Consider the following 20,130-nt stretch of genomic DNA (forward strand, 5'->3'; position numbering starts at 1 on the left):
GTGAATTGCTGCATAAGGCCTCGATCAGACAGAGTGCGTTTTCCAGCTTGCTGCGTTTTAGGCTATCATCAAAACAACTGTCCTTAGCCGTAACACGCTAGGTTCCCTGGGCACATCAGCAGCACGCAAAAAGCTTACTATAGAAAACAATTGGAAAATGACGCCTCTCTCTGCAATAACTGTGCTGTCTGATTGGGGCCTAATTCTGTTAATACGTATGGTTCTATCCAGACACCATGTGTGGTGGTTAAACCATATAATTGTGTATATTTTTAAATAATTATTTCCTTAGCTGTCATAGAACAAGCTATTTACTTCATGTAGCCTGGCAAAACCATGTCAATGTTTAACCTACAGGCTGGCAAAACACAAAACAATGTAAATGACAACACCAAAAACTTAAAAGTACTCTACGATAAGACAGCTGAATGAGCTTAAGGCATTTGGAGGTTAATCCTGACAGAACATAAAGGCTAAGATCGCCTAAACGGCCTGTCAAAATAACCGAGACTTAGACTTTTTCTAAATGAGATGTGATTTAAAATTAGCCCTTGGTGACGGTCAACTGCAATCCTCTTGCATGGAGAATCAAAGCCTAATCGCTAAAGGTACGCTCAGAATTTACAACAATCAGTTTATGTTAGCAGAGTTTATTTACCTGGGATGACCCCCAGCCCTTTGAAGTATACCAATTCATGAGTTTAATGAAACTTCCACAGCAAATGCACCAAATTACCCAAAACCAAGGGCCTTGGAGAGGGTTTTCAGGGTCTTCAAATATGTCTTAATATAACTGCAAAAGTCACCATCAAACTTAAATGACTATACATTGGTAATCATTGTGTGGACACAACATCAATCCCTGTAATGTATAATCCAATAATGTATAAAGTGATAAAGACTACATTTGCAAAGCTAAAATGTTGTACTGAAGATACAAGTGGTTTCTGTCTTTTGTAAATGGGGAAAAAAAAAAAAAAAAACAACTTACAGTACAAAGCAATCCAGTGCACTACCAAAAAATTCAGGCTCAAAAATGACAAACCTAAATCAGCACAGTTTCAACCAAACAGAGCAGTTTAAACTTTACAAAGGTAGTAATTGTCACAGGGCTATAGTATTGATTTGCATTATAATTTACAGGTGTTCAGGCGGTTTTGTGTCCACCCCCTGTATATACATAAACTGTAAACAGTCACAAGACAAAAAGACTTGTGCTACGTCATTCAGATGAGAAAGCCCAGGACAAATAAATAACCTCTGCTAACTTTTAAAAGTGACTAAATCAGCTGATTGTAAGAGCAGATGTCTCTATTCAGCTAAAACACAGAATAATAAATAAGTGTATTTCTTAGGTTTTTCAGGGCTAGTTTGAAACCACAATGTCAAACTGTACAAGCTGAAGCCATTTGAGGTAGACAGAAACTGTGTCAAGAGTACACATTTTCATGCTGTCTAAAACCAAACAACAGGCTCACGCACTGTCAAACAACCATAATCTTGATTTAGGGTTCAGCGTGAGACTTCCTATGACTCCACCTGAGACTGACAGGGAACCACTGATCTGGTAAGGGCAACATCATGGACCATGGAGGCTTAAGGAGTGTAAGGAGTGTAATGAGGGTAATGAGGGAAGGGGGGGTGGGCACAACTCTACAAGCTATTTACCAGAAAGAAGTCAACGCCACACATCTTCAATATCTCAAGTCAACAGCAGCATTTCAACCTCAGTCATATAACCACAAACAATTGAGGGTTAATTTACAAGGCATAATCTTTTAAATGGAATATATGGCATCTGACCATTGTCTCAATATGTCCCTTTGAGATATCTCCCACCCCACGCCCACAGACATAACTTTATACCCCAAAAATCCCAATGACAGACCTCATGCCCATTTAACAGTCTCACATTGTTCTAGAGAATAGAGATTAAAAATATATACTATTGACTTATTGACTTCCAGTGTATGTGTTCTCTGTTTTTCTCTACTGAAAAAAAAAATCTTCTTTGTCACAATGCAAGCTCTGAGGTCTTTTCTCCACACACACACACACACACACATATATATACACTGTATATATATATATATATATATATATATATATATATACACACATATTAGAGGATTTTTAGCTGAGAAGTTAGGCAAAGTATATGTTCATTTGGACGGAATTCATTCAAAATGAGAAGGAATTTTCTTTCCTCCAGTTTCCCGTTTGAGGAGGACAAAATTTGAGAAATTTGGGAAGCGCTACAACATCACATGACTACTCAAGAGCAGGTAGCAAGGTAAAAAGAAGAAGAAATAGATAAAAAGGCCTGAACTTGTACAAGGCAGAGAGATGGGCAAAACGATATGGCTCTCTGTGGCATTCCAGGGCCCTACTAACAGTAAGAGAAAATGTACAAAGTTCAAGAGAGGGTTAGAGCGAGTAAAAGGACAATCAGATAAAGGGGAAGATTGTGAATTAGTTGTTTAAACAGGAACAGAGCTAAAGCAATAGTGCAAGACTACGCCATGGGTTATGGGAGAGGACTAGAAGGGTGATACAAATATTCTATCTGCCTGATTCATCGGTATACGAGGTGAGATATGGTGCCAGATTTGAAGTTGAGCTGATGGTTGGGCACAAAGCTGTGCTGGGGATTCTTCCGCGTGCAGATATCTTTTGCATACAAGCCCATGCACGAGTCACATGACACTTTAGAGCAGTTCACACAGGTGTGCGACGCACCTGGCTTGTTGCAAAACCCGCACCGCGATCCCCCCAAGGTTATTCGCTCACTGCTGCCTCCCTTTGGCGTTGTCAAGGCAACAGACTTGCTTGGAAACAGCTTGGTGGACATTAGGGGTTTCTCCACTATCTGCGGGTGAGGATGGGGGTGAGAGTGTGAGTGGGTCAGTGTCAGAGGGTGCGGATGGAGGTGGGAGTGAGTATTAGAGTAGACAGAGAGCTTTTCCTTAACAGGAATGTATCCGTCGAGGGGTCGTGGGGATTTGGGGTGGTAGTCCTGGAGGCCACAGCAGGGGGAGGGGTCTACATCATGACAGGCAGAACAGAGGATCATGTCACACCTCTGGCAGGAGGCCATAGTGGAGCAGCCCAGCCCACAACCCTGACACTTCACACCACCATGTGCCTTGAGGAGCCACCCATCCCTTGCCTCCCGTGGCTCTCTGGATGGAGGTCGAGAGGGCGTCTGCCTTCCTCCCGTCCCAGCAACACCTCTCTCTGTGTACAAGTCAATCTCATCCAAAGAGGACAGGTGGTAGGATGTGTAAGCATCAGCCGGGGGAGGTGACTGAATAGGGAAGAAATCCGCCACGGGGCTATAGGAAGGTGGAGCTGCCACAGAGAAGAGTGATGCTGAGGTGCTGGGCCTGAGGATCTCATCCTTCATATCCTCCTCTGCATCCACAAACAGAGGCTCCTTTCTCAGACTCAAAGAGGCCTTCAACACAGGCTTGCTAACTGCTGCGTGCCAGTGACCAGCCCCATCTGTAACATCCACAGACTTTGACGGTCGGCTGCCTCGCCTCAGGTGGTGGGCATGAGGCCTCTCTATATCCAGCGGCCGCACAGACAGCCGGGCCATATCTGCCCCGAGGCTGTCGCGTCTGCGGAGCGCCTCGGCACAACCAGCTGCATCATCTCTGCAACCTCTGCGGAGTTCCAGGGCCTCCAGTTCTGAGGCTGAACCTCGGGCCAGAGCCACTACCTCTCCCAGAAGACGACACTCTGCCTGGGCCAGGAAGAGCTCAAACGCCAACTGGCGGAGGTGATTTGCACCTCCCGGGTGTTCCTGCAAAAGGAACTGCGAATCATGGTCACAGGCGTAGCCGATGGTGCGCATTAGAGTTCGGAGTTCAGAATCAGTAATGGCAGACTGCAGGTAGTACACGTATGGGCCAGTGAAGGTCTAAAAAAAGAAATGCATTAACCAGCATCAGTTTCATGGCAATTTCATGGCAACAGAAGATAAAATCAACTCCAAAACTTACCTAGCATGGTATTCATCTGCTATCATATAATTAAAAAAGTATAAGTTTGTTTTGATACTGTGTACTAACATTACAGATGTAAAACCTTTAACAGTTTTTGAAATTACCACCTCACATACAAATGCTGTCTAAAAATAAATTATTAAAATACAGGACGAGCAAGTTATTGGGGATAGCAGGTTCCAATACAGTGTTTCACATTGTGGTGGTGGGGCAACCCTTTTGTTTATAAATAACACACTGTATGGTGTTGTGATTAGACAATAAATACTGTGTAACAATGTTGTAAGATGTAGATGTTATTATTAATAAGTCAACTGCTAATGTTGGGTAGTCCTATGTTACTGCATTCTTTATATACATTATTAGGTACCTGATTAACTATGGAGATAAAGCACAGGCAATTTATTTACACAGTAAATGTCATTTTAAGGCTACACAACATAACCATAAATCTGTAAAGATGCTGTACTGACTCTGTGCTGCAGCCACTACTAAGTGAATATGTGGGGGGAAAAAAGCTTGTTTCCACCTAGAGGTCGTAAAAGATACTAATGTATACTGTCACTGGATTCTGTGGCGGACCTTTCATATGAAAATTCACATTCAAACCAGCATTTTAATAATAATTGGTTTATGTCAGCTTTAAACACACCTTTATACATCTGAACTCCTTCTTCCAGGGGAAGAGCAAGAGGTTGGTGCAGATGGTTTCCAACGTGTGGAAGGCTCTCTCCAGGCTCTTGATGTTGCCCCCTCTCTGGCAGCGGAGAGAACTCTCCACCACTTCATAGAAACGCACCATACGGAAACGTTGACCTGGATCTGGCTGGTAGGCCCCTAGCAGAGCTGTGGCTGTGGAGAGTAGAGCCTCACTGTCCTTGTGTCTCCCTCTGTCCCCCTCTGGTGCAGTTCCAATCCATGTGTATTCCTCCTCTAGACGCCTCTCCAGTGCTGTCACATACCTCCGAAACAGGTCCTCTTTTAACTTGGCATCCATTATCGACAGCAGACTCTCAGTCAGCTGTTACACTTTATACTTATGCCTCACCCCTTTTAGCATGCCCTGCACCAGGATGCCACATTCAAGCATCATTTTTGATCACCATAATGCACTGTACACGCTGGCACACACTCAAACTTAATTATGTTTTGGAGAGGTGGAAGAGGAATGAGACTTTGCATCCAATCAGCAGCACATCCTTTAAACAAGAGATGTAATTGTCTGGGTCTTTTAGTTGGCGTAGCTAGGCTGCAGCCTGCATGATAGCATTCTTATGGGCATCTATGGTATTGTCTCAAAGCCTGACTTGTTTACATACAAAAAGGCCTATGTTGTGGTAAGGAGGAGTGTTTTCGTCATGCGCTGTTCATGCACAGTTATATCTATTCCATCCCTTGGTTTCAGCATGTGCAGAGTTCAAGGTCGTTCATCAGGAAGACATTCTTGATTGTGTGATTCTTCTGAGCCGTCTCTAAGCTGTAATGACACAAGAGAGCTTTATAAAAATGGGAGGCTCTCTTTCTGTTACACATAAATAAAGACGGAACCTTAGGCCATATTTCATTCTACTGACTCACTCAGGGTTAACTGAGTCCAAAAAATGCATTTGTAACGATCATCATCAAGAGCATTTTTCTTAAAATCTAATGAGTCAGATAAGAGAGAGGCTTTATAGGCATCATTATTTCAATAAACAGTGTCTGTGCTCTGAGTGGGATGATGTGAGGGTGCATTGTGTGGGCTATTTTATGTCGATCTTGGAGCTAATAGGTTGGACTGATAGATACCATGATGTACGCAACCAATAAATAGACTTGGGGAATTAGAGTGTACATAACCAGGGTTCCGATTCACTATTGACAGACATATTCTTTTGTCTTGCGCTCCTGTTTGCGCCAATGAATATGACAGCTAGCGGTACTACATGCTGCACTTCAGTTGGCTAACATTAACACATTGCGACACTGGGACATATGAGATGGCCAGGTGTAAGTTAAAGCTAAAATGACCGGAGGCTTGAACCACAGCAGATCAAGGTTTCTGTTCCTCGTTCCCGGGCAACCTGGCCGGCTATTCCAGTTACCCGACACATCAACCTTAGCGAACATCCGTTTAGCGAGCTAGCAAGCAACATGCCTTAGCTGACAACATCACCATGCATTCCTAGTGCGCATCACTTGCAACAGGATCAGTCCGTCGCGACCAAGGTTGGTAGTAAGAGGGACACCCCGAGGACAGCTTGTACGTTAATTCTTCATGAATCTCAAACCCGACGATGACCGATGCTCACTGGCATGGCCCCCGTACTGAGTATAAGCAGTGAACGCCCATTTCAGCGCAGCTGGCTAGCTAACAGTTGCTTTAGCTAGCAAGGCGGTCCATCGCTGAAGAGAAATGTTTGGCGATTTTAAAGTCAATTGTATAAACATACACAGCCATGGTGGCATAACTCATGTACGAGAAAGTCTAATTCTGCGTCGGCTAAGATCTCTCACACAGTTTTCTAATCAGAAGCACCAACACCCGCACATCTTACCTTTAACAAGTGCTAGCCGTGGCTAGCTACGCCTCCTCAGCTGTTGGAAATTCCCATCACCACACTGCGCATGCGCCCGGTTCTGACAGCATTAGGAGCCCACGTGCTGCTGAGGGAAGGAGCCGGAGGAGGATGCAGAGACACAAACTGCACCACCACCGCTGTTGAGTCGTGTGTGTGAGTTACATCAGTATACGGTCTTTTTCGGAAAACAAAAATATGAGCTCACGCGTGCAGTTTGTCATTCATTCAGCGGTACATACAAAATATCACTGTTTATCTACAATTAACCAATATAGGTTAATCTAATCAACAATAACGTCCAGCAAGTAACCAATTTTAGGAAGCTATTTTTGTTCACTTAATCCACCTTTTTGATTTTAAAATTATGTTTTGCCTTCCTTTCAACGTTGTTATACTCCACGTTCATACAATATTTATAAACAAACAAACGTTTTAATGGCCACAATTGTGAGAATCACCAGTCCCTGCTTACCAAATGTGAGGATTTGCTGTTTTTTTATTGTATATCTATCTGTGTATTTGAACAGTCAGGCAAAACCATAGACTGTATATAAAAAGGTCTAAACAAGATATTTGCTACTACTGTCCCTTAACAGTTTAAATGTTATCGCCGGTTGTACTTTTGCCATAACTCCGCCCTCGCGCATAAAAAAGAAACAATCCGGTGACGTCGACACGGGAACGGTTGGTGGGGGACTGAGTCAGTGAAGAAAAGAAATGGCGATGCTCGGAGGGTTTAGTGCAGCCCAGCACAAGAAAAACGTCTCTGACGGGAGCAACGACGTGTCAGAATTCGTCTGTCCAGTTTGCCTCGAAATTTTCGACAGTCCCGTAACAACACAATGCGGGCATACGTGAGTATTCTGCCCTTTTTTCGATCGTTTTCCCCACAAACCACGTCTACCACCAGCGATTCAATGGTACGAGGTAAACATAACGGGGGTGAGAGGCATTTTTCCAAACATGTCGTGCCCCCAGACTTGCTAAACATCGACCATGCGTTTGCCTGCATTTGTTGTGAGCCTGTAATTAGTTTTCGCTTTACTTGAATATTTGGCTAAACCAATGCCAGCTTGCTAAATCAGTTTCAGTTTTGTTTACATCAAAGAGGCGGCCTCGCATGGGAGTTGTAGTTTAAATCTTCATTGTTTTGACTCATCAAACCACTTTAAAAGACTACAAGTCCCTGCGCCCTCTTCAGGTAGGGGCTTTCCATCGGATTTACAGGAAGCTCTAGGTAGGAGCTGTACATGGATCGTCAAGTACATGATATCATCAGGTTTCTTATAATGTATTTTAATGCAGCCGAGCTTTTTCCTTCTAGTCACCAGAGGCAAAATTAAAGCTGATTACAGATTTGTTTCCCTTGTTCATCACCCATCTATTGTCAGGTTCTGCCAGAGTTGTTTGCAAGAGTGTTTGCGTCCACTGAAGCCAGTTTGTGCAGTATGTCGGACCGGGCTTGGCCACTGGACTAAAGCTGAGGACCTGGAGGCCCTCATCCAATCATCTGTGGCAGCTTGCAAGGGATGTGGAGCTCAGGTATGTTTCATGGTGCAATAGCTAACACAAGGTGAATGACATTTACTGGTTTGTTGTGAACTGGGTTTGGAAATGCACAAGGGTTAAGACCGATCCCTACTATGCACAAGGCAACCACTGGGGCTGCTGATATAATTACATATGCACAAACCTAATCTGATACCGAGTCTAAACTTCAGTCTTTATACCCAGACAGTGGGAGAGTTTAAATCACAAGCGTTTTGGGAACAATTATATCATTTTGGTTGTGCAATAGCAGTTACTGATGTGTGTTTTTTTCACTATTCAGGTTGGCCTTTCTCAAATGAGAAGCCACACAGCTGCCTGTTCAAAATACCAGGAGTACATTGAGGAGGGAGTGAGGACCACTGCCCAGAGCCAGTCTGCCATCATCAGGTGAAATATCGAGCAATATGAAAAACCAGGACTGTGTCTGAAGTCACTCCCTCATTTACCCATTCAATATTACCTGGATAATAAACTCTTAATAGTTTATGCTATAATAAGCAGTAAAATGTTAAGTTTAAAATTTATTTTAAACTTAATATGACATCATATCATGATGATATGATATGACAGCATTCTTACCACCATCACTGTAGAGATTGTGGACAGTAGCGCTCTCATAGAAATAGCTTTACAGTCTAGTCTGATTTGGCACACAAGCCTCAATTAACAAGGTAGTTTGTTTATCATTGTCAACACAAGGTTGTATAACGAAAATGAAAGTTTGCATTCCCTTCTTGCTACACACACAGAAATGAACAGATTAAATGTATATTAAAATATGGTAACACTTAAAATAAAACAATAGTTTCAGTTATTTACATTATTTATTTACATGGCTGCTATCACGGCTCTCTATCCTCTCTTCTGGGTGATCAATACACCTGTTGTGCTGTATGGTCCGATTGATTTTGCTTGGCTGATCGTCTCTGTAATCCAAAACCCCACCTTTCTTTTCCAGTGACTGTATTTCCATCATAAGCAATACGTGTTTTGGCAATTAAGCCAGAATAAATAAATGAAAAACAAAAGTGTAGTGCAGTCTGAAGAAGCGACCGGCTGCTGTATCTATATGCGCGGCAGGTTGCCAGGTAAAACCGGTTCTTTTAAACCATCTTCATGACTTGTCATTAGGTTTGACTCACCAGTTGTCTTACCATATACCACATGCAGGGTCAACCCATAAGATGACAGTAGTAATGGATTATTGAGGGTAAAACCTTTACATTTACCTTCAGACCCTATAATATCCTTTTGGAAGATTGCCTGTGTTCTGTTCAATGCCATTTTGTTTCATCAATTTAATAATCAGACACACACACAATGAGACCCCGGTTCTAAGAAGTGGAAGGTAATTATATACAATAAAAGTTTAAGAAACAGTTATAGTTAAGGTGGACATGATGACTAATGTTGTAGTAGCCTTTTATAATTAATTTCACCCAGTTAGAACAGTTGGATTAATTCAGAAAACAGTATCAGTTTGCTGTATGGCAGGCATTAAAACCAGAAATCAGATGACATCTTCCCTCATTTCATGATATCAATATTATATTGATATCAAACAACTGTTTCCATTACATCCAACATTTCTAAAGCTGAGACACAACTCTCTTTGTAGAAAAATCAGTAGTGTGACATATTTTCTTGTTTTTGTTTTGTTCCTACAGTCCAGTGCCAAATCGCTTCACTTTCACCTGCCCATACTGCAACTGCCAGAACCTCGATCAGGACGGCCTGGTTGAACATTGCACGTCCCATCATGCTCGAGACACACGCCAAGTGGTAGGAAATCCACACTGAACTCCACTCCACCCCTTCCTACCATAGACAGAGATCTTTAGGGGGAAATAGCAGATCAACAGTATATGCCACATATAAGTATACATCATCTGAAATCTGGGAACATAAAGCTTGATTTGAGATGCAGCTCAGCACTGTATGTCAAGTTGTACTAGTCATAAATCTGTAATAGACACTGTGTTTCGGTTATGCATCTAAGTTTAGAACATTATGATGGAAGTATATGATCCCTCAATTATGTCTCATAAGTTGTTGCTGCAGTGTTTGGGTTGATACCATTTATTACACAGATTTGGTGCAAAATTTCAAAAAACAATTGACCACTCAAAAATGTATTTAAAAAAGGTCAATCTGTGCTGTGATTCGATACCACTTTGGGGAAAAAACCTTTGAGCGATTGGATGGCACTGGACCCGCTTATCGTCAATATACCTAGGAAAGCCATACATTCTCTGAATGTCCTATGTATCTAGTTTCTGATTGTCATGTTTCATGAGGCAGTGATTATACTAGAGAGGTCAAGTTTTAAAAAACGGTCTCACTACAGATGGCTACTATGGGGACTAACATCATCACACATGAATATAAGTTGGCTCATTGAATCCACAGTAGTCTCAGTTTGCCAGTTATACCATATTTGTGTAATTCCAATACTGTTTAGGGACCCCAGTATGCAGAAATATTCAAATACACAATTTTTAGAAACAAAAATAACACCTTTATGCTGCATGCAATAAAACACGTTTTTTTTCCCCCAAACTGCATGGGATTAACAAAGTGGGCATGCATGTAAAGGGGAGACCGGTGCCTACCATTAGAACCAATTTTTGTTCAGATATCTTGAAGTGAGAGGTCATGGGACCCCTTTTCAAAATGTACATGCCGGTTTCTCCCTTGCCAAAACTTAATTTGGAACTTTATTTAGCCCCCTTACCAACAACCTGGCACATGGTTGGTAGCAATGGAGCCCACTACAGCCGAGGGCAATGTATGGAGAACCGGTTCCAAGTTGGAATAGTTATCAAATTTGCAAGAACTGTGGATTCATTAACATTCTGCTTATCGGTACTGCAGTGAGCATTTTACAGTCCATAATAGTTGAACTAATCTGCCAGAACCTGCTACTGACCGCAGCAAATGCTCAGGAGTTTGGCTTAGCTTCACTAAAAAAGATAATAACACCGTAATATACAACACCTGCTGTAAGGATATCTCGTGCAAGGGAAGGCACAGTGTTCGACGCTAACGGTAGCAACGTCTCATGCTCAGGTACAAAATACAGATGAGTTGACATTCACCTTTTTTATATTGAAGGTAAACAAATGATGTCTACAAATGATTCCAATATATATTTTTTCTTAGATACGAATCCCCAGAGACAACCCTCTAGTACAGAAACCCCTTTCAATTTAGCCATGAAGGGAAAGATGAGCAAGGAGAAAGTGGATGGATGTCACCGAGCAGTGACAAGAACAGGTTTGAAATCAGAACTGAAATTCAATAAGAACCAGATTTGATAAGTAGAATTGGTATCGATAAAATTGAAATGATACCCAACCTTACTCCAGCCCGTGAAAGATGGTAATGTTGGCCGAGGTTGAGTTGAAGAGGTTAAAAACAAGGTTCCACGCACTGTTTGGATTTAGCTAGGGTTAATTTGTTTATAGATTCTTCATTACTTTCTCTTTGTTTCTGTCTAGGTGTGCCCCATCTGTGCCTCAATGCCTTGGGGGGACCCTAACTACAGGAGTGCTGACTTTTTCCAGCACCTGAAGATCAGACACACCTTCTCCTATGACACCTTCGTTGTAAGTTGAGGCCCCAAACGCTATCAGGAGTTTCCTTTTTTTAGGATGCTAATAATCAGTTGATATACTGGTTCTGTTTTCTTCTCTCTTTACACCCATGTGTTTGCAGGACTATTCCACAGATGAGCACACAATGATCCAGGAGGCTCTACAGCGCTCCCTTTTGGACAACTGAAGTGAGAAGAACAATCTAGCATAGGAGGAATCCAGGGAAATGAAGGGGAGATGGTGACGTGAAGTCTTGAGAAGACAGAACACCACACTGTATCATCATTCATCTATCATAAGGATGGTGGTACTGTATTACTATGGGTAATCAGTTTCACAGGGAATTGGTCTTGTTAATGAATCTATAGGTTTATTATTCAGAAAATAAATCAAGCAATATGGTTAAGAAAACATATTGTACTGTACTGATTTAGGAGTGATACTGTGTTTCTGGTGTGATAATATCTTATCCTCCAACTTCCCCCACAGCTGAATCTGTAGGCTTGATAGTTTGTTGAATATCTATTAAACTATGTTTGTTAAAGCTTGTTCATTGATGACATGGTGTCATATACCCAAAAAGTTGTAATTAAATTTCCCTGTCGTCAATACTTGATGTTATAAGAGGGTTCGACCACTAGGTGGCTAACTATTGCCAGCAAATGACAAACTTCACAAAGTTGTCAAGTAATATTAACAATAATATATAATAATCTACTCGAGTGACTCTGCATGTTTACTCTCAGCAATTGAGAGCAAGTTTTTCTTTTTGAGTTTTTTTTGTTTGTTTGTTTTTTTTTTTATGCTGTTTCTGGGTGAAGTGTGTGTGTGTGTGTGTGTGTGTGTGTGTGTGTGTGTGTGTGTTGTTGTTTGAGAGACAGTGTGTGTTCATTCTGTTTTCAGAGATCTACTGGAAAGAATAAATAATATGAGGGTCAAACAAAGCCAGAGATGGCCGTTTGCTTTATTGTAAAGTTTCTCCCTTATGTCTTTGTGCCTGCTGGTAGATCTTGTTTCTAACTTCCAAAACTCATAGGGCTAATAGTTCATCCAGTGAACCAAAAGAAGAAGTGGGAGACCATCTGTGTGTCCTAATCTGTCAATTCTTGTGATTTCATTGGAGGAGAATCGATCTAAATGGTTATGGCCACAGGGAGGCAGTAGAGTTCCATCGTTCTCTGGCTCATCCATGACCGGCATGGGCCCTCACCAGCCTCCTGGCTCAGTTACAAGACATAACTCAACACCGATTTTGTTCTATAAATGTGCTTTACTCAATGTGTGGTTCCCCTGCTTAGTTTTGTGATCGGGATTTGTTCAAATGCAGCGTACAAAAACATCACTGATCTTTAGAAATGGAGGTTTTAGTGGAGTTATTTGTTATAGTTTCAAAAGAACAACTGTAACTTCACTTTTAGACCATCTACGTGACTTGGTTTAAGATTTTAAATGTAAGTTAATGTAGTGTTTTGTTTTTGTTATTTTTCATACCCAGTGTCTTGGATGCATCATCACAAAAAAAAACTTGCTGGTTTTTATATATATATATATATATATAACAAATCTCACTGCCAACCGTTCTGAGGGGGGAATAAAATCAACATTGTTATTATTTGTATGCTTCCAAAACTGACAGCATGTGGAGTAACAAGAAAATGCAGTTTGGACTTTGCTTGACTTTTGTGTTGGATATTTTTTATTTCAGTTCGTAACATGTGAATTGTCTCTATCTATTTTCACATCTGTGTTGTTTTCCTATGACTTGTAATTGTCACAAAGCAACCATGTACAATAGTGCAAACCTTCACACACAGTTGCATTGCATTTGTCTTCTACCAACAGGTAAATAAAATGTAATACACCCAGATCAAGTAGCTCTAGAGCAGAACCTTAATGCCTTTTCACGTAGTCTTTGGTGCCACTAAGCCCTAGATGTTCGTTTTCCTCTCCAGTAAAATGTGTAATAATTTTGTATGTGTATCATGTATAATGACTTTTTTTTTTCTTTCTCAATATATCTTTCATTCTCTTTTGTCAGCCCTTCTGTTAGAGGGTGCTAAATCCTGATAAATTAAAGCTCTTTAATTATTTAAACCCTGGCCCCAGATATCAGGCGCAGTGATTTATACCTGTGTGTATGAGACGTGTGGGGGAAGAAACAACACTCACTGCTTTGATGGATGACCACAGAGAGTGTGTGTGTGTGTCTGTGAGAGAGAGAACGAGGGAGCAGTTAAAAGGAAGTTAGTGTGCAGGTGCATCAACCAAAGCTCTGGATTTGCTCAGTTGTCATAATCTGGCAATGGGCTAAATGTGTCAGTGAAAAGAGCTAATTGTGGAATATATTAAATAAGCTAACCCTTCTACAAACCTTTGTCCATGTGTTGGAAATAAGGGCGGTACTATATCATACCAACAATGATATTACTATGTACTTGCATCTGTGCTAAGTTTATGATGAAACTTAGACCCTTCGGTGTACATTGTCCACAGGGAGTGGAAACCCTCTCATCTCTATTCTTTCCTTTGTGCACTTCTTGTATCTGTAATTACTGTAGCTAAATGATATTACAGTTTCTCACCTAGCTCCACGGAGAATCTCACCCACCAAACTTCTTGATGTAGTCCCCCCTTTCTTCTCTTTTCTTTTCATTCCCCCATTCCCCGATCAGGTTTTTGCTCCTGGCAGATAGAGAAGAGATGTTAGCTGTGAGAGGACTAACGAGATACTCGAGTGCTTCTGGGCAGGAAGGAAGTCGAGCCGAAAAACATGGCAGAGAGAAGTCTTTCTTGTCTGTTTGGTGGCGGAGCTAAAAAGGGAGAGGGGGGCCAAGGTGGGGAATAGGAAAAGGAAGAAAGAGGGAAAAAGGGAAGAGAAGTGAACACATTGAATAAAAATTTCATAAAGTTCAACGTGTGGTTTCTTTGATGCGAGCAATAGATAGTGTGTGCAGTCTGCAGGCTCTGTGGAGGCAGCAATTTATGCTACATGTGCCCACAGGCGCACTGTGAGAGGCGTGGGGACGCTGGCTTGTTTAAGAAGTGTGTCGCACCATCACTCTACCCTAGACACCCTTCCACCACAATTTTGTTTTCTTTCAATGTATTTTAAACCCCCTCTTCCACCTACTGTACATCTCTTGAAATTCAGCATAGCTAAACTTGTAGGTTTATGCCCCTCTGTAACTGGTAATCAAGACATTTAAACAGTCACAGGTGAACACACCATAAGTTCAGTCAATATTTCAATGAAATTTTGCACTTCTGCGTCATGAGACAAGGCCCAGCATAACCTTTAGAAAAGGGAGGACTCCTCTCTGTCTGCTTGATTTTTGACACCAGGTCTGAAAAGATGGTTTTCTTTCTGGTTTAGGCTATTTTACACCCATCACACAGTGTATTCTGCCTAAATGTTTGGTCAGAGAAAAACAGGTGGTGTATATTCAGGCCAGTCAGGTAGGAATCTGTAGGACTGACTATCTGTCACCTGGTGCTGTGAAGAATAACATTAATGAGTGAGAGTGCATCAGTAAGATTGAAAACATTCTGTGTGATACACAGAAAGGGTGACGAGATAAGAACTCCTCCAATGCCTGGAAAGTTCTCTCTCTTAGTCCTATCTCTCTCTAGTTTTGCTGAGGCAGGTATCTGGGATGAGGTGTGGGGTGTGTGAGAAGAGCACTGGGAGTTTGTTCACCGTAAAATTCCTCAAAGTCAGGAGAAACAGGAAGAGCGGGAATCCTGCCGCCCGGGCGCTGCAGCTCGGGCAGGCTGGTCCTCTCAAATGTTTGAACAGAAAGTGCCAGTGGGCTTCCCCGACATCAATTCCTCTTCCGCTTTTAAACTCTTAACAACCGACCCCCTACTCCAGCCACACACACACACACACACACACACACACACACACTCCTTGTGTTGCTAGCCTAAAGAGCAACTAGACTTAACTTTGATTTAATTATGCCTGCAACCAGCTTGGCCCTGTATCAGCTGAAGTGAAACTTGTGTGTGTGTGTGTGCATCTATTTTTGTGCCCTCTCAAACCCCACTTCTGCCAACATTGTGCCAAAGGATAACAGTTTATCTTTACTCTTCTTTACTCTCTAAAAGCAAAATTAATCAAATATAATATATCGGTGGAGAAATATTATGTGATCTGTATTGTGTAAATCCAAGCAAGCTACCCTATGTGCCTCCCCGAATTGCTGCAACAAAAAAAAACTCCTCACACCAGTTTTAATCCCCTCTAAAAGCTTGGAAAGTTCTCAGAATCACTGTTTCTGCAGAAATATTCTCCTGGAAGTGAAAATGAATAAGAAATGCATTGATATAACTATCAGGAGAATTGCTAATCATTGCTTCCTCATTTATTTATTTATTTGAAATCCGCACAGCCACTGTACTAATATTTGAAAGTTAAGCCCTCTAAGGTGTAAACGATGGGGGGGCAAGGTCCCTGGTGTATGTGTGTGTGTCTGTGTGTGTGTGTGTACCTGTGTCACAATGGAACAGCAAGCCAAGTGAGGCAATGGATCTAAATTTTATTCCCCCTCTGTGTACCCCTGTAGACCAACTAAGATGTGTGTGTGTGTGTGTGTGTGTGTGTGTGTGTGGAAGAGAGCGAGGCCCAAGGCTATTATTCTCCCATTAATATTTCCATTTGAAATCAAACCTCAGTGGGCGTGCATGAGGGAATCTGAGGAGAGAGAGAGGACTAGAGTGGGGATAACCTCATCAGGGTGAGGTGGTGGTGGTGTGTGTGGTTGGGGGTGGGGGGGTTGTAGCAGCGTTAATGTCCAATAGAGGAGGCAATTTCACTTTTAAAGGAATCCTCATTATTTGTCAGAATGTCTCCCTTCTCCTGTCTTAATCCTCCTGGACCAGCATGCCCCAGGGGAAAACTGCCAGCCATTAAGACATTTGAGTTTTTGGGTTTTTTAGCTACACAGTTGTGAGAACAGAAGGAGACAATCATATCGTTTCTGCTTAGACTGGTTGTATCTGTACAGTCCTGTAAATGTTCTCATTTCACCTGTCTATTCCACTTTCCTCTGCAAAACTTTCGGTGCATACAGGACATCTTACATCATTATGTTTCTCACCTGTTAACCTTCATTCCTCCAACCTATCCACCCCCACAAACACTCACCTCCTCTTCCTTACACTTCCTCTTCGAGTCTCCTTCAATTCCAATCACCACTCTCCACCCTGTTTTCCCCTGTCTTTCTTTGAAAAAACGCCAGTGCGTGCTAATCTGTCAATCAGACGCTGTCCTGTTGTGATGATGGGGGTCTGTGATGCTCGGCCATACACATCCAGCAGCTCGCAGCTTGGAGCGACTCGATGATTAACCAGGCAGGTAGTGAGTCAAACTGCTGACAGCAGAAACACACTGACAGCTGATTTGGAAGACAATGGTCCCGCTCCCTCTACTTAACTTGTCACGGCAGTCGAAGTACCTTCTCCATTAACTTCTGACATATCTGGAAAGATGGAGGGGAAACACTCATTTCCTACATGGCACTCATAGATGTTTGGACATGTTTACATGGGCAAAAGTACTTCAAAACATCTAAAGAGAACTATTTTGGGAGACCTGCAAAACAAAAGTCATCATGTTATCAATAACACATTAGTTGCGAAGCATCAACTTATATGAGTATGAGTATGAGTATTAACTTGAAGAGCTGTTGATTAAGATTAAAATGTACAATTGGAATTGATTAGAAACTTGAGAAAACTTGTTCTGGTTTATGGCGCCAGTGGCGCGATTAGAGGTCCATCAGAGCTTGAAATTGAATAATAGTATAATGGGATTATTAAAGTACTGCAAGTTGTTATTGAGATTGTGATATTACTGTGAATGGCTAATGGGAAACATCAGGAGATCCTTTGACTGTATATCCAGAAGTGAAGACTGTACAGTTTGGTATCAGTGTACAAAGACGAAACCCATCATCGTCTTGTCTCTCAGATTAATAGTCCAACACTTCCCAATTATTAACCGCCCCTGCAGTGCACCATTTATATTCAAAGCTGTTTACCTCCCTCCACTTCCTGTCCTTTTGTGTCTTGTGTCTTTACAGGAGGGAATGGACGACGCAGGCAGATCTGTCAATCAAACAGCAGCCCCCAACCACCGGTGGCTGCCCATAGACAGCCGTCCATAGACAGCTGTCCATACACCTCCACCGGCTCCGGCCCCTCCTCAGCTCAATGAGTAACTAACCTGCAGGTATTGAATCAAACTGCTGACGAGCACGTGGAGGGGTGGAGAGGTGGGGGCTGTGTAGGTGGATGGGTAGAAAGATAGAAAGGGATGGGAGGACGGAGATGACAATGGCATCATTTTATAGCCCACCTTGGTGACGTAACCTTTAAATTTGCAAAGAAAGATGGGGGTTTCTTCCCTGTCCGTCCAGTTTTATGTCCCGTCCCCCAACCTTATTTCTCTTTCTCACTCTCTTAAGTGGCATCCTTTGATGGGCTGTCCCTCTCTCTCATCTTGTCTTCTTAGACAGATGAGTCCTGTCAGCGAAGCCATCACTGCCCAGCTAAACATTAATGATTCTCTTGCCTGACAAGTGTTGGCGGGGCAGGGGAGAGGTGAAAGGGGGACGCCTCTGGACAAAACCAGGGTTGAAAAGGAGAAGTGATGGCTTTATCTGCTTGACAGATTCTCTTTGTCTCTCTGAACTTGTGTATATGTATGTGTGCCATCAGCAGATTCTTGGCTTGACATGACGGTTTTATTGCCCTGTTTTTCCTCCCCTCTGAGGAGCTGGACCTCTTTGTATTCCCATAGCCCCTCATCCTTCCTACTGACATTCCTTCAAATATCTATGCATGTGTGTATGTGTGTGTGTGTGTATATGCAGGCTTGTGTTTTTATCCATGCAGCTACTTACTTGTAGGCCCACACATGTTTCCTTCATGTGCTCATGTGTGTTTCTTGGAGAGAGCATCCTGGACTTTGATGTTGGCAACAGTGATGGTGGTGACGGCAGGTCACAGGGAACAGTCACCCCAGAGGGACGGGTAGTGAGAGGAGAAGAGGATGGAGAGGAGGGGGAAGCCAAATGTAGGGAAGAGTATGTGGATCAGTTCAAATGTTAAGAATAATACACCACTTTGTGTCACGTTAGGTTTTTCCAAAATGGAACTGATTCGCCTTTTACTTCTCCATGGTTCTTCTCCATTCCTCCTTGCTACTGATGTCTCTCTTTCCATACTCTTATTGGGCTCTGTCTCCCTCTTGCTCTCCGTGTTGTCACTCTGGCCTATGGCCTCTTTCCCCATCTCCCTTTTGAATTATTAACTCCCCAGCTCAGGGGAGTGAATGGGTACTGCTGAGTAGACATAGCACAGATCCGGCGTCACATTGCCCACATTTCGGAAGTCCGTCCATTTAAGGGGATTACATTGCTGGCCCCATCAGCCCCCACCCCATTTTCACTCACACACTCACATTCTACATGTAAACCTGTGCAGACCTTTCAGTTATTATGAATAGCTGATGGTTGGACAGTGAAATAAACAGAGAAGTGGTTATATATGTTCCTGCCAGCATTCCTTTACTGTAGAGCTGCAGGCCTCCTGCGGTGAAGCCGCCCACTCTCCTGGCTACTTCTCCCCAGGCAGCCTCTATGTCCTCTGGGTTCCCGGAGCAATGATTAACCCCGGTTCTGATCAATGCTTCTGCTGACTCTGATACATCACTGGAGCCTTGCAGCTGCCATGTAAAGGAAGCGTCAACTCTGCGCTGCTCATGACAGAGCATACCCACTCCATCACTTGCATCAGGGCACACACGCACAGATACAAACACACGGGAGTAGTCAAAATAACTATAACTATAATAATAAATAAAGTGTTCCTGTTATTTTGTCCATCCTCTGCCTATGTGCAATATATTGTAAACTATTGCTGTGTTTAGAACATGGGTGGTTCTGAAAAATGACATTATTTTAAGTTAAAAAGCACATTTAATCATTATTTTAGGCATTTAAATGTGGCTTGGTTGCTCTGCTGACTCTGGGATTCTGGACAGGTATTGGATATTTTCCTCAAATGCTTTTTTGTGCATAAGCAGTTTTTTGCAGAGGGACATAAAAGGATGTAAAGAGAATGAGATAAACATAGAAACAGAAGAACAAAATAAAAGGAGGAACGACGAGAAAGATTGGCATCGCTTGTCACCCAGTGGTGCTTTACCTCGACAGCAGGGGGAAGCCCTGATTTCCTGAAGATGACAGGAAGCACAATGGCAGAGTGTTCTGTCAGCACATCCTACTCACAGAGCCAGGTTAATGATTCTGTAGCCACAGCTGAGCTGGAGAGAGGGATGAGCAGAGGGAGGAACAGAGAGGAAAAATAGGGGGGGGGGGGGGGGGGGGGGGGGGGGGCCCCCGCCGC

At 42.6% G+C, this 20,130-nt stretch overlaps 2 protein-coding genes and 1 long non-coding RNA gene across 6 annotated transcripts; 2 read left to right on the forward strand and 1 right to left on the reverse strand.

Annotated features, from left to right (window-relative positions):
• Nucleotides 1-634: 634 nt before the first annotated feature.
• spata2 (spermatogenesis associated 2) lies at nt 635-6,712 on the reverse strand. 2 transcript variants are annotated; one of them, XM_046056124.1, is made up of 3 exons: nt 6,548-6,712; nt 4,663-5,487; nt 635-3,925 (listed from the first exon to the last, which is right to left on the reverse strand). In XM_046056124.1, the coding sequence occupies exons 2-3, from the start codon at nt 5,005-5,007 to the stop codon at nt 2,576-2,578; spliced, it is 1,695 nt and encodes a 564-aa protein (XP_045912080.1). In that variant the 5' UTR covers nt 5,008-5,487; nt 6,548-6,712; the 3' UTR covers nt 635-2,575. The 2 variants fall into 2 exon arrangements, with proteins under 2 accessions (XP_045912080.1, XP_045912082.1); XM_046056126.1 differs by lacking the exon at nt 6,548-6,712 and adding an exon at nt 6,166-6,327.
• rnf114 (ring finger protein 114) lies at nt 6,600-13,812 on the forward strand. 3 transcript variants are annotated; one of them, XR_006825982.1, is made up of 7 exons: nt 7,235-7,425; nt 7,963-8,113; nt 8,403-8,509; nt 9,790-9,904; nt 11,285-11,398; nt 11,623-11,730; nt 11,840-11,857. XR_006825982.1 is itself a non-coding variant. In XM_046056128.1 (6 exons), the coding sequence occupies exons 1-6, from the start codon at nt 6,618-6,620 to the stop codon at nt 11,903-11,905; spliced, it is 654 nt and encodes a 217-aa protein (XP_045912084.1). In that variant the 5' UTR covers nt 6,600-6,617; the 3' UTR covers nt 11,906-13,812. The 3 variants fall into 3 exon arrangements, 2 of the variants coding, with proteins under 2 accessions (XP_045912084.1, XP_045912083.1); XM_046056128.1 differs by lacking the exons at nt 7,235-7,425; nt 11,285-11,398 and adding an exon at nt 6,600-6,724 and having other exon boundaries at nt 11,840-13,812; XM_046056127.1 differs by lacking the exon at nt 11,285-11,398 and having other exon boundaries at nt 7,241-7,425; nt 11,840-13,812.
• Nucleotides 13,813-17,813: 4,001 nt separating this feature from the next.
• On the forward strand, nt 17,814-19,268 carry LOC123974932. Its single transcript, XR_006825965.1, has 2 exons — nt 17,814-17,950; nt 18,674-19,268. It is a non-coding gene; the product is annotated as an uncharacterized LOC123974932 (long non-coding RNA).
• The last annotated feature ends 862 nt before the right edge of the window (nt 19,269-20,130 follow it).

Source organism: Micropterus dolomieu, linkage group LG08, assembly GCF_021292245.1.
Source record: "Micropterus dolomieu isolate WLL.071019.BEF.003 ecotype Adirondacks linkage group LG08, ASM2129224v1, whole genome shotgun sequence".
In the NCBI taxonomy this organism is placed as follows: Eukaryota; Metazoa; Chordata; class Actinopteri; order Centrarchiformes; family Centrarchidae; genus Micropterus; species Micropterus dolomieu.

What these genes read in the sequence shown, in the direction of transcription:
- spata2 (XM_046056124.1), bottom strand. Translation starts at nt 5,007, where the DNA reads ATGGATGCCAAGTTAAAAGAGGACCTGTTTCGGAGGTATGTGACAGCA. An exon ending in AGGAGTTCAGATGTATAAAG is followed by an intron (nt 3,926 to 4,662) that starts GTGTGTTTAAAG and finishes TTCTTTTTTTAG; the next exon opens with ACCTTCACTGGCCCATACGT.
- rnf114 (XM_046056127.1), top strand. Translation starts at nt 7,289, where the DNA reads ATGGCGATGCTCGGAGGGTTTAGTGCAGCCCAGCACAAGAAAAACGTC. An exon ending in CTCGAGACACACGCCAAGTG is followed by an intron (nt 9,905 to 11,622) that starts GTAGGAAATCCA and finishes GTTTCTGTCTAG; the next exon opens with GTGTGCCCCATCTGTGCCTC. An exon ending in TCTCCTATGACACCTTCGTT is followed by an intron (nt 11,731 to 11,839) that starts GTAAGTTGAGGC and finishes ATGTGTTTGCAG; the next exon opens with GACTATTCCACAGATGAGCA.